The sequence below is a fragment of the Grammomys surdaster genome, unplaced genomic scaffold (genome assembly GCF_004785775.1).
Source record: "Grammomys surdaster isolate TR1022 unplaced genomic scaffold, NIH_TR_1.0 917, whole genome shotgun sequence".
In the NCBI taxonomy this organism is placed as follows: domain Eukaryota; kingdom Metazoa; phylum Chordata; class Mammalia; order Rodentia; family Muridae; genus Grammomys; species Grammomys surdaster.
The window spans coordinates 103,610-116,743 of record NW_021605336.1 but is presented as its reverse complement, the minus strand read 5'-3'; the positions used below and the strand labels follow the sequence as shown (position 1 = coordinate 116,743).

Genomic DNA, 13,134 nt, shown 5'->3' with positions numbered 1-13,134 from the left:
GAGGCAGAGGCAGAGGCAGAGGCAGAGGCAGAGGCAGAGGCAGAGGCGAGTAGTACTCCAGAGGTCGATGCTATAGAGGCTCCTATGGGGGTTGTGGCAGAGGTGGTAAAGGACACACACATGATTTTCCTCAGTATAGAGACAATAAGCCAAGAACAGAACATGTGCCATCAGGACCTCTCCAACAACGAGAAGAAAGTGAAACATGAAGTGAGAGTTCTGATTTTGAGGTTGTTCCAAAAAGAAGGCAACAGAGGGGTTCTGAGACTGACACAGACAGTGAAGTTCATGAAAGTGCAAGTGACAAGGATAGTTAAGCAAAGGGAAACTTCCCAAAAGAGATGAGCAGTCTGAAAACAAAAAAACCTATAAAGCCTCAGTCTTCTTTTAAGCCTGAAAACCATGTCCGAATAGATAATAGACCGTTAGAGAAACCTTACATAAGAGATGAGGGTAAATCTAAACCAGGTTTCCTTCCAAAAGGGGAGCCTACAAGGCGTGGCAGAGGAGGAACATTCAGATGAGGTGGAAGAGATCCTGGAGGCGGGCCCTCGCGCCCTGCTACCTTAAGAAGACCTGCTTATCGGGACAATCAGTGGAACCCAAGGCAGGCAGAACCTCCTAAACCTGAAGATGGATAGCTACCAAGAAGACATGAGCAGTTTGTGCCTATACCTGCAGATAAACGACCTCCAAAATATGAGCAAAAATTTGACCCAGCTTGAGAGAGGCCCCGAAGGCAACATCCTACCCGACCACCAAGGCAAGATAAGCCTCCTCGATTTAGACGGCTCAGGGAGAGAGAGAGAGGCTGCTTCAAAGACAAATGAAGTGTTGGTACCCACAAATTGCACCATTAATAATGTTGTTCAAGAACCAGTTAATTCACTCATGGACATTTCTGGAAATAAAACACCAGATTTGTCTAACCAGAACTCTTCAGATCAGGGAAATGAAGAATGGGAAACAGCCTCTGAAAGCAGTGATTTTAATGAGAGACGAGAGAGGGATGACAAAAAATGCTGACATGAGTTCACAGGCAGTTGTAAAGGCTGGAGAAAGTGTTTTGCTTCCAAAACGGTAAATAGCAAAGAGAAGCTTTTCTAGTCAGAGACCTGGAGTTGATCACCAGAATCGTCGTGGCAACAATGGACCACCCAAATCGGGAAGGAATTTCTCAGGTCCTAGGAATGAAAGAAGAAATGACCCGCCATCAAAAAGTGGGAAGAGAGGGCCATTTGATGACCAGTCCTCAGGCACAGCTGGTGTTGACCCTGTCAGTGATAACTCTGCACACCACCAGGAAGGTGTGCCTAATAGTGCAGGACAAAAGAATTCCAAGGATGCTACTGGGAAAAAGAGAGAAGATACCAAACCAGGTCCTAAAAAATTGAAAGAGAAAGTAGATGCTCTGTCACAGTTTGATCTCAACAATTATGCAAGTGTTGTTACCATTGACGATCATCCTGAAGTAACTGTAATTGAAGACCCCCAGTCAAATTTGAATGATGATGGCTTTACTGAAGTTGTATCTAAAAAACAGCAAAAGCGGTTACAGGATGAGGAATGCTGAAAGAAGGAAGAACAAGTCGTACAGGTCTGGAGCAAAAAAAAAAAAAAAAATACAGGTAAAGAAGGAAGAAATCAGACTTCCTCCAAGTTTTCCCCAAAAAAAAAAAAGCTACTGGGATTCAGCAAGTGCAAGGTCTGCTCTCCACGCCAGTCCCAGTCTCTTCCTCAGCTCCAGTCCAAACATCCCCAGCAACTGCAGTTCCTGTGTCCACTCCAGCTGCAGTGCCCATTCTGGCATCAGCCACAGCTCTAGTTCCAGTGTCAACCCCAGCTCCAGTTCTAACTCCATGTCCAGCTCCAGTTCCAACCTCAGCCTCAGCTCCTGTTCCAGTATCTGCTACATCTCCAGTCACAACCTCTTCCTCATCCAACCCTCAGTACCAGCTCCAACACCTATCCTGGCATCAGCCTCCACTACAGTCTCTGTCCCTGTTCTCACCACAGCTTCAATTCCTATCCTTGCTTCAGCCCTAACACCAGCTTCAGTTTCTTCTCCAACTCCAGCAGTCTCAACTACAGCTGTGCCATCTATTTCAACAGCAGCTGTCCCAGCCTCAGCCCCAACAGCCTCAGTTTTACTTGTCCTAGCCTCAGCGGCATCCATCGCCTCACCTCCAGCCTCAATGGTGCAGACACAGACCCACAAAACAGTCCAGAGTCCACTTCCACCTTCAACACCATCTTCAAAGCAGCCACCACCTTCAATTAGATTACCTTCAGCTCAGACATCTAATGGCACAGATTATGTAGCCACTGGGAAATCCATTCAGACTTCACAGTCACATGGCTCTCTAACAGCCGAGTTATGGGATAGCAAAGTGGCTGCTCCGGCTGTGCTGAGTGACATTTCTAAAAAATTAGTTCCTATTAGTCCACCACAGCCACCTTCAGTCAGTGCATGGAATAAGCCCTTAACATCATTTGGATCAGCAGCTTCATCAGAGGGAACGAGAAATGGTCAAGAGGGTGGTGTTGAAATTGAAATTGACACAATTCAGTTTGGTGCTCCAGCCTCAAATGGGAATGAAAATGAGGTGGTCCCTGTGCTGTCAGAGAAACCAACTGACAAAGTTCCTGAACCTAAAGAGCAGCGTCAGAAAACAGCCTCGGGCAGGGCCCATTAAAGCTCAGAAGCTTCCAGACTTGAGTCTGGTAGAAAACAAAGAACATAAACCTGGTCCCATTGGAAAGGAACGATCATTAAAAAACAGAAAAGTGAAAGATGTCCAACAGGTTGAGCTGGAAGGACAAGAGAAGCCAAGCCCAACTGTGGTCAGAAACACAGATCCTGGAACAGCAAAAGAAACCAAAGCAGTCTCAGAAATGTCTACTGAAACAGGAGCAATGATTTCAGTGTCATCTTCAGAATATGGCACTGATGCAAAGGAGTCTGTAACAGACTACACTACACCTTCCTCTTCTCTGCTTAACACTGTGGCTACTAATAATGCAAAGATGGAGGATACTTTGGTTAATAATGTGCCCCTGCCCAACACCTTCCCCTCCCTAAGAGGGAGACTATACAACAAAGCTCCAGCCTAACTTCAGTTCCTCCCACTGCTTTCAGCCTCACCTTCAAGATGGAGTCTGCATGGAAGGCATGGGAAAATTCTCCAAATTTAAGGGAAAAGGGGTCCCCAGTAACTTCTACAGCACCTCCAATTGTGAGTTGAGTCAGCAGCAGTCCCAGTGGACCAAGCACTGCTAATTACAGCTCATTTTCCATCAATGCCTCAAATCCCAGTTGCATGAGTCACTCCTACAGCATTGCTGTCAGGAGCTGGTACGTACACTACCTCTTCGTTGAGTACAAAATCAACAACCACATCAGACCCTCCTAATATTTGTAAAGTAAAATCTCAGTAATTACAGACCAGCAGCCTACTTTCTGTAAGTCATTTTTCACAGTTAAGCTGCATGCCTTCCCTTATTGCACAGCAGCTGCAGAGTCCACAAGTTTATGTGTCTCAGTCGGCAGCAGCTCAAATCCCAGCCTTCTATTTGGACACAAGTCACTTATTCAATACCCAGAATGCGCGATTGGCTCCACCGTCCCTGGCTCTGCAGCAGGGCTTCAAACCTGGTCTCTCACAGCCAACATCAGTTCAGCAGATTCCAATCCCTATCTATGCCCCACTGCAAGGGCAGCATCAAGCCCAGCTGAATTTTGGGGGCTGGGCCTGCTGTTTCCCAGGCTCAGGAATTATTCAGTTCTTCAATTCAACCATATAGATCACAGCCAGCCTTTATGCAAAGCAGTCTTTCCCAGCCTTCTGTGGTTCTCTCTGGTACAGCTATTCACAACTTTCCAGCTGTCCAGCACCAGGAACTTGCCAAGGGACAATCAGGTCTTACCTTTCAGCAGACCTCAAATACTCAGCCCATCCCTATACTCTATGAGCATCAGCTGGGACAGGCATCAGGACTAGGAAGTTCTCAGCTGATTGATACACATCTTCTTCAGGCAAGAGCAAATCTTAATCAAGCTTCAAATCTTTATGCTGGACAAGTACAGCAGCCTGGTCAGACAAATTTTGATAACATTGCCCAATCACCAAATGCTCTCCAGCAGGTGAACTATGGCGTGGTTACAGTACCCTTACCAGCATCCCAGCTTGCCTTGACTAATTTTGGATCTACAGGACAACCCCTGATTGTTTTGCCTCAGACACTTCAGCCCCTGTTACAGCACACAACCCCACAAGCACAGGCTCAGAGCTTGAGCCATCCTGCCCAAGTAAGCCAGCCTTTCAGAGGATTAATCCCTGCTGGAACACAGCATAGCATGATGGCAGCCACAGGAAAAATGTCTGAAATGGAACTAAAAGCCTTTGGGAGTGGCATTGATATCAAACCAGGAACACCTCCAATTGGTGGGCGAAGCACCACTCCAACCTCTAGTCCATTCAGGGCTATGTCAACATGTCCAAAGAGCCAGTCTAGCAAAATGAACAGCATTGTATATCAGAAACAGTTCCCTGCCACAGTGAGAATGGCACAGCCGTTTCCTGCACAATTTGCACCCCAGATTCTCTCTCAGCCTAACCTGGTCCCTCCATTGGTAAGAACCCCACATACTAACACCTTCCCAGCGCCTGTACAGAGGCCACCAATGGCACTGGTCAGTCAGATGTGTCCTCTGCTGACCACAGGCCTCATGAGCCATGCTCGTTTGCCACATGTAGCCAGGGGTCCTTGTGGATCACTATCTGGAGTCAGAGGTAATCAGGCTCAGGCTGCATTGGAGGCTGAACAAGATATGAAGGCAAAGCAGAGAGCAGAAGTTTTTCAGTCCACGCAGCGGTTCTTCTCTGAGCAGCAACAGAACAAACAGATAGGAGGCAAAGCCCAGAAAGTGGACAGTGATACAAGTAAACCTGAAACTCTGAGTGACCCTCCGGGCACCTGTCAGGAAAAAGTAGAAGAAAACCCACCCCCTGCACCCACCATAACCACCAAACCTGTTAGAACTGGACCAATCAAACCTCAGGCAGTCAAAACCGAAGAAACAAAATCATAAAGGCTGTGGTTTATTGGGGGTGGGTGGGCAGGGAAATCAAAGTCAAATAATGCCAGCAGCCACAATGGTAATGTGATCTGTGACATTATCCTGTGAGACACACAAGTGGCATAGAGCATTTTACACTGACAGAGCTGCTACATCAATTTCAATGAGGCTCCACAGGCTTGCACCTCCTGTGTAACATTTGCATCTTCAGTTGGTTTATATACAAGTATGCAGCCAGTCTGTTAAGTGCATACAGTTTAGTCCTAAGGAGCAGGAAATACCATAAGTGAAGGAGAGTGATACCACAGAGTATCTGGACACTAGGTAGTCCCGTTAATACATCAGCTGTGGTTCTTTTGCTCCCTCGTGTTCTTTGGATGTGTCTATGGCATTCCTAGGCTTGAAAGCAAAGTGATGCTAACTGGTGCTGGATAGAGGACCCTTATTTTTTATTATGGCAGCTTACTATTTTTGTAACATGGTGATTTGGTTGAACACAATAAAGTACAGTAGTAACTGATCTCCCCTTCTTCCTGGATGAGTGATCAGATGATTAAATGTTGATGTCATCATCCTTGAGTATATTCAGATGAGCAATATATGGCTTCTGCTTCTATTTAAAATGATGCTGTTTGATTGTGGCCCAAAGCTTTGAAGCACTACTTGAGATCTCCTTCCTTGGAGGTCTCACCACATAACAGATTTGATAACGTGTTGGTAAGGTGAGGTCTAGCTTGTCTCCGCTAGGTCATCTTCATATGCTCCCAGTGGTTATACAGTTTTGTTTTAGGGATATTTCATTTTTCAATAACGGTTTTTAGCTGGCATTCATGGAGAGAATGAATCCTTAGAACTGTGCCACTAGTGAAAGGAAATCCTATCTAAGATTATGTTTCTTTACAGAGCTATGTCACACCATCCTTTGGGCCCTCTGCTGGAAAAGTAGAATCAAGTCTCAAATAATGCCTTTTAAATTGTATTCCCTAGTATTATAGACGTAGGACAGTACAGTATTATACCTCTGTGAATGTAAAATAGCTTGTACCTGCTTTTTGATATGTAGTAGTGACCGTGCATTATCAGAGCTGTTTCTAATGATGTTGCTCAGAATGTCTTCTTTCCAGATGATGATTGAAAAGCTAATTTTAAAAAATGGTGCCAGGTACCACAAGAGTAACAGAACTGTGCTGTTTTCTGGGGTTTGGTTTTTTACCTTTTTTTTTAATGGAGTGTGCTGGATGTCTCTACAATTATGTTCAAATGACTGCAGAACCTGGAAAAACTGTTGCTGGTATTGATGCATAACATACTGCTATTATTGGTATGGTATTATTATTGATATATATATAAATATATATATATATATATATATATATATATATATATATATATATATAAAATTTTTGGAAACTTTAGCTGTGCTGTAAACTTTGGAAAAAAGTATCCCAGTTTACTGTGTTAAGTTGGCATTGTACAGAATTTAACAGCCATATTGGTCTAGAAATGTTGAACATATTTTTTTCCATTTGTACAGGGGTAACACGCTGTATTAAATATGTAAGGTCTTATCTACATGGGTTTGAATACAAAAACTAATAAAGTATTCTCTAAATAAAAAAAAGAAAAAAAGAAAATAGGTATTTTTCATTAAGTATAATCTGATTAATGATTCCTCTTCTTCAAGACCTCAATGATCCCCCATATTTAGAAACAGAACCTAAGAATAATGATAAAAAAGAAAAACAAAACAAAATAATTAAATACAAAACAAAATGGAATTGAACAACACAAACAAACAGAAAAAGAGAAAATAAAATACAAACCACAAGAAACCCAATTAGACATAGACACAGACAAGTTCACAAAATTCTATATAACAAGAATGAGCACCAGGTATACATTGGACTATGACAGTTGATGTTGTGTCAGTATAGGTCAATGCTCTATAATGGCTAGTGACTATAGGACTGATTAATGAACATGGCATGTAAGAAAAATGTGGGACCAGAGTTTTACATGATTATATGACTATATGATAGTATAATCATAGAGCCTACCACAGTTAACATGTACATTTATTGATTTGATAAGTGAATTCTGTCAAAAGTGGGTTAATAATATTTTATCCAATTTATAGGAATTATACTTACATGGCTGTACACTCTGATATAAATATTTCTCACATTCTAAGAGACTAGAACTTCTGCTGGAACACATAGCCAATGTTAACAATACAACCTGAGGTCTCTTAATACTTAAGAATATGAAAAGTGTTTCAAATTGCCCAGAGATTTGTGATTGGGATTTTACAGGTCAGATTTCTACTCTATTTTATTACCAGCTATTCCATCAAGTGTTTCAATGTTTCAGAATCCAGAAATAGTTTTATCATGCAATATCAGGTTTTTTTTTTCATTTTAATTATTTTACAAAAGTAGAAACATGTCAATTGTGGTGGTCATTGGTGAAAAAATTGACAAGGTATGGAACTTTGTAGATTTATCCTAAATCAATACCACTTTATTCTTAGATGTCATTTTAAAAAGTTCACAAAGGCACTGTAGGACTGTGATTGTGATATAGAAAATGGATTCCCAAAATGATTATTTCTGAGCAAGTCTAAAGGATAATCATTTTTGTCATCTCAGACCCAGCTTCCTGTTCCTCCAGGGTTTCTGTCACACTCAGGATGTGGTTGCAACACTGTGTCTTGCACAGAAATAGTTGGCAGAGTCATCAGATATCAGGCTTCTGAGCTCCATGTAGGCTGTGCTGGAGGATTTGTCTGCAGTTAATGTGGTTTTGCTCTTGAACTTCTCATTGTACACAGTATAACCACTTCCAGGATAAATAGCTCCAATCCATTCCAGACCCTGTCCAGGACTCTGCTTTACCCAATGTATATAGTAGCTACTGAAGGTGTAGCCAGAGGCCTTGCAGGACAGCTTCACTGAGGCCCCAGGTCTGGCCAGCTCAGTCCCAGACTGCTGCAACTGAACTTGAGAGTGGACACCTGTGGAGCAAAAGGCAGAGTGGATGTCATTGTCACCTCAAGCACTATATCCTTTTCAGATTTGGAAATACTGAACCCATTACCTGCAGTTACTGATAGGAGGAAGAGAAAGACCCAGGTACATTCCATGGTTAGAGTCTGTATGTGCAGGAACTGTGGAGAGGACACTGATTATAGGTTGTTTTCAGGGTCTGGGCATCCCTATATTTATTGCTGTCGACTTAAGTAGTTTGCATATTCATGAGCATGGTACTTTTTAGTTAAGGACTTAGCCCAACTGGAGAACAGGAAAGGAGAAAACACAGAGTTCAGGAAACAGGATGCTCAGGTCCAAGTCCTAACACTTTCTGAGGAATTGCATCCCATATTCTTTCCCTGAGCATTATGCGGATGCTGTGCCTGTACCATCAGGGACTAAGATCTCAATTGATTTCTGGCCAGACATTGTTGCTCTACTTTGGGACACTGTTATTGAACTGATTTATAGATGATGATTGTAAGGTGGTGATAGAGATCAACCCCTCCCCCACACTGAAAGAATCCACTACATTTTAAGAATTTCGAGTCTTCTTTCTGATATATGGTTTATTTATGTTTGCCTTTCCAACAGGTTTTATGCTGAAACCTCACTCAAATGAACAAAAATAAATATACTTCACAAATATTTACACATCAGTGATTATTGTAACACTACCTTTAATAACTAAATTATTAAAATACAATATGCTTGTACAAAATATACTCATACGAAAACTCTAAACATACATAAAATGTTACATCTGTATTTCATGATGATTTTAATTCTTTGAAAATTTCAATCATGTATAAAATATGCTATGATTCACTTCCACTCTCAGTATTCTCACCTCTATCTATCACCACTAGGTCCCTGTGGTTCCCCTTGAGAGCTTCTATTAAGTTTCTAAGCAAAATTCTGACATTTTTATTTCATTAACTACTAGCACAGTGAGTCTAATTAGTGTTATCTGTATACAGATAGATAGGGTAATTAGTCGTACATAGTGACACTCCAGAGACCTTCTCCCAAAATGATTATATTTTGATCATCAATCATCAAATCTCAATAGACCCTCAGTTTGGTGTGGACTCTGAAGAATTCCTCTCCATCCAGATTGTAGTGTTTTCTAATTGTTAAACAATTGTTAAAGGTTGCAACAGGGTGCACATATAATATATGTTTACCTCAGTGGATAACCTATGGAATTTAATTCTAAGAGATTTAACTGATATTACTAATCTTGCCAGTAGACAAGGTTACCTGGACAGCCATTTCAAGGTCTCCCATGTGATAGTAGTCACAATTTTTATTGGTAAATACATCTACTGAGAGTTCATGTGTAAAATGAAGATAGGTTAATAGATAAAGATAGAATTTGATGTCCTTCAACCATGTTCTCTTCATCATACATTCATTCTTTTCACTGTTTTGTGATGGTCTTTGATTCTTGGGTGAGAGGTTGATATCATTGACTCATCTGTGGCTGAGTACTCTGTCAACCATTCTCAGCAGTCTGACCATTAACGAATTTCTGTATCAATCATTACAAACAGCACTCAGATGCCTTGGGATCAAGGCTTAGAGCAGCACTAACCTATTTGGGCATACATATAAATATTTATAGTGCAGTTTGACAACATGATAATTAGCAATAACATTGATGTCTACTAGGTCCTGTGTCATTTCCAGAAAAAAACCTCTTGGACATGTTTATCTGGAATGGAGTCTTTACTATGGATCAGGCCACAAATCCAATTACAAAGCAGTTTGTCACTATATAACAGTCAGATTACTGAGTTCAACTTACCTGAAGGTTGATATTGTTGATTGTACTCTCTGTTACTGCATGAGATCACTGATGTCTTTGCTTTTCCTTCAAGCTGCATAGCACCTTCCTGCACAGTGTATCATACAGCCAGGAAGAATTTTCTGGTCACTTGAAGGGTGGTTTTTCTGTGTCCTGCAATCAAAGTCCTTAGCTAACAGTTTAAAGGCAGTTTAAAAGAACTTTAATGTTTCAATTTGACCACAGTCACATGACCTTAAGAAAGTACAAAAAACAGACATAGATTGGATAGAAATATAAATAGTGTAGATGGAAAACATTTTTTGAGAATTCATTAAAAAAATATCAAGAAAATAATTGTATGTCTCAGGTATATCCTTCCAAAACATGTACTTAAATGGCATAAAATCTTATTATAGAGATACTTGCAGATCTATGTTCATTCACACTATGTTATCTTTGCTCATGCTCTATTCTAAGAGGCTATAGAAAGAAATTATCCTAGATATCCTAAAAATTACAAATGGATAATAACAATGTGGTAAGTGCATGAACTAAAATGTTTCAGTAGCATAACTGGAATTATAAAATATATAGGTATGTTCATCAAACTCAAAAAATATGAATCAAGTCAACCTCAGTGTCCATACAGCAAATTATTCACATTCTCACTCATATCTGTTCCAAAATTTGAATATTTTGTTTTGTGAGTGGGCCATTAGGGTATGAGAAATTTATGGAAATCATAGAATAAAGTAGAGAAGGAATGAAAGCATAGAGAGCCATAAGAAGAGGCAAATATTTAAACCATGAAAGATTGTTGGGACATGGAGAAATGGTATACTGGTGTAGCAATAAACCATCATTTAAGTCTCAAAAAAATAGTATGATAAAATCTAAGCTCTTTTCTTGTAAATAAAAAACAAAGCTCTAGGGGATATAGAATGCATTTAGCATTAGGAACAAAACTAAGGATTCAGGGCCTCAAGAAAGTGAATCATGGAGTAAAAAAACACAAAGTTACATTTTTATTTCTAAAACAAAAAGTCAAAATAATAATGAACAGTTCTTAGTTGCCTAGTATACAGCTTGAAATTTCTTTGTTTTGGAACAAGTTTATGTTTAGACTATAATGAGGGTTTATGGATCTACTGATAATGTATTTTTTTAATTGTAAATAATTTTTTCAATTTTATTCAATACTTTATTTACTTACATTTCAGATGTTATCCCATTTCCCCATTCTCTCCCCAATTAATTCCCCTATTTCATCTGTCCTCCTCCTTTTTGGCCTTTATATTGTTTAAATTACATGCAGGTATTCAGGTCAGTTCTAGATGGAGAAACAAGCAATACAATAAATTCAAATACCAAAATATTGTCAAAAATAATACATTTAGAGAAAGTTTTTGAAAAATTGTTGATACTTAGACAAGACTTGTAGCTTAGGTTTAGTACTGCCTCAGGGGTATAATTTTTGTCATGTCATAAACTTATGTGAGATATAGGTGCTTGCAGAAAACTGAGTAGAGAGAGCATAGATGAGCATTTTGTTTTATTTTAACTGGTGAATTACTTGCATAAGTAGACATTACTTCTCTCAGAATTCACGTGGTTTTTAATTGCACATATCTGTGCCAGGCAAAGGAAAATATCCTATGACGTAATGGTCAGAATGCAATAGGTACCTTTTGTGGTTTGGTCTAATAATTGTATGATGTTAATTGAGTCCCCCAAATTTCATGAGAATTTGCACGTAAGAGGCTGAGAGTACCTGCTCCCAAGTGGTTTTGACTTGTAAATAAAGTTGCTGGCAAACAATGTCTGGGCAGAGAGACAGAGCCAGACTTTAGGATTCTAGGCAAGTGACTGTGGAAGAGGCAGAGAAGAGAGCCACCATGCTGGGAAAAGAATACACCTGAGAAGTGCACATCACACAGACAGGCAAAATGGCAGAGCCATGGATCATGGCCCAAGAGGGCTGCATGTCTGGGTCTCTCTGTCTCTCTTTCTCTGTCTTTCTCTGTCTCTCTTTCTCTCTGTGTCTGTTTGACTCTCTGTTTCTCTCTCTCTCTCTGTGTATGTGTGTGTATGTGTGTGTGTGTTTGGTGTTGTGTTTGTTTCTTTGTTTTTGATAATGTTCATTGTTAAAACAATTTAAAATATCTTTTCTTGTGGTTTTTGCTTTCCAGATAGAGAAAATGTGTGTAGTTGGATGAGTGAGGCATTAGGAAGGTTCTGGGGTAATTTGTGGGTGTGGGATTCAGTTATCAGCATATATTGTATACAATGTATCACCATAGATAGTATCAGAACAAAATATAACTTTTATTCAAAAAGTTATAAAAATAAATATGAATGAGAAAATATGGGGAGATCAGTCTCTCAGAAAGAGGAATGTGGCAAGGAACTGTGGTGGGTTTTGGTAGGGGGTAATGGCTGAAATGTAAATAAATTAAATAATTAATTAAAATATATAAATCTGTGAAGTATTTCACTAGGCATCTTTACTGTGTTTGAGCATGGAGATATCACATGTAAACCACAGCTGGGAAGATCAGTGAATCGAGGGTAGTGGTGGCGTACTACGCCTTTAATCCCAATATGTAGGAGGCAGAGGCAGGCGAATTTTTGAATTCGAGGCCAGCCTGGTCTGCAGAGTGAAGTCCAGGACAGCCAGGACTACACAGAGAAACTGTGTCTCGGAAAAAAAAAAAACACAGACTCTGCTCCACAGCCACCTCATCTCTCTGAGGATTCTTAGCCTCAATGTGCTGCATGCAGCTACTGTGTTCCATGCAGGTAGGTTTGTCATGGATCACACTGAAGTTGAACAGTTTGGCTTAAGCAATAGCACATCACTGAAACTTTAGTGTTCACAGAGCTTATCTGAAGGGAAATATAGTTCATTTACCTGGGGATATTGGTTTATGTGTCAGAGATTGATTTTAATTTCTGTCAATATTGCTTAAAATTTAATGTACTCTCTACGCCAAGTTCCTCTGTGGTAGCAGTTGAATCAAACACTAGTGGTTACAATTTTTAAAAAGTAATGTCAGGAGATTTCAGCCTTTTTCCTGTTTTCATCAGGTACTACCTCAGGCAAATCACCTGTGTTCAGAAGGACCTGAATGAGTCACAAGTTCTTATGCAGCCACCCATGTATCCATGAATGAACTCCTGCAACACTCAAATGCAGGGGTCAAAGAAAAAAGAAGAATCACTGTAGTACCCAC

At 40.2% G+C, this 13,134-nt stretch overlaps 1 pseudogene and 1 gene segment (V, D, J or C); one reads left to right on the top strand and one right to left on the bottom strand.

The window, feature by feature from the left end:
• The window catches only part of LOC114634221, a 10,311-nt pseudogene extending 5,219 nt beyond the window's left edge, over positions 1-5,092 (top strand).
• A 2,672-nt stretch (positions 5,093-7,764) lies between these two features.
• LOC114634220 lies at positions 7,765-8,251 on the bottom strand. The segment is given in 2 exon segments: positions 7,765-8,093; positions 8,177-8,251. Coding segments are annotated over 2 exon segments (375 nt in total).
• Between the last annotated feature and the right edge of the window lie 4,883 nt (positions 8,252-13,134).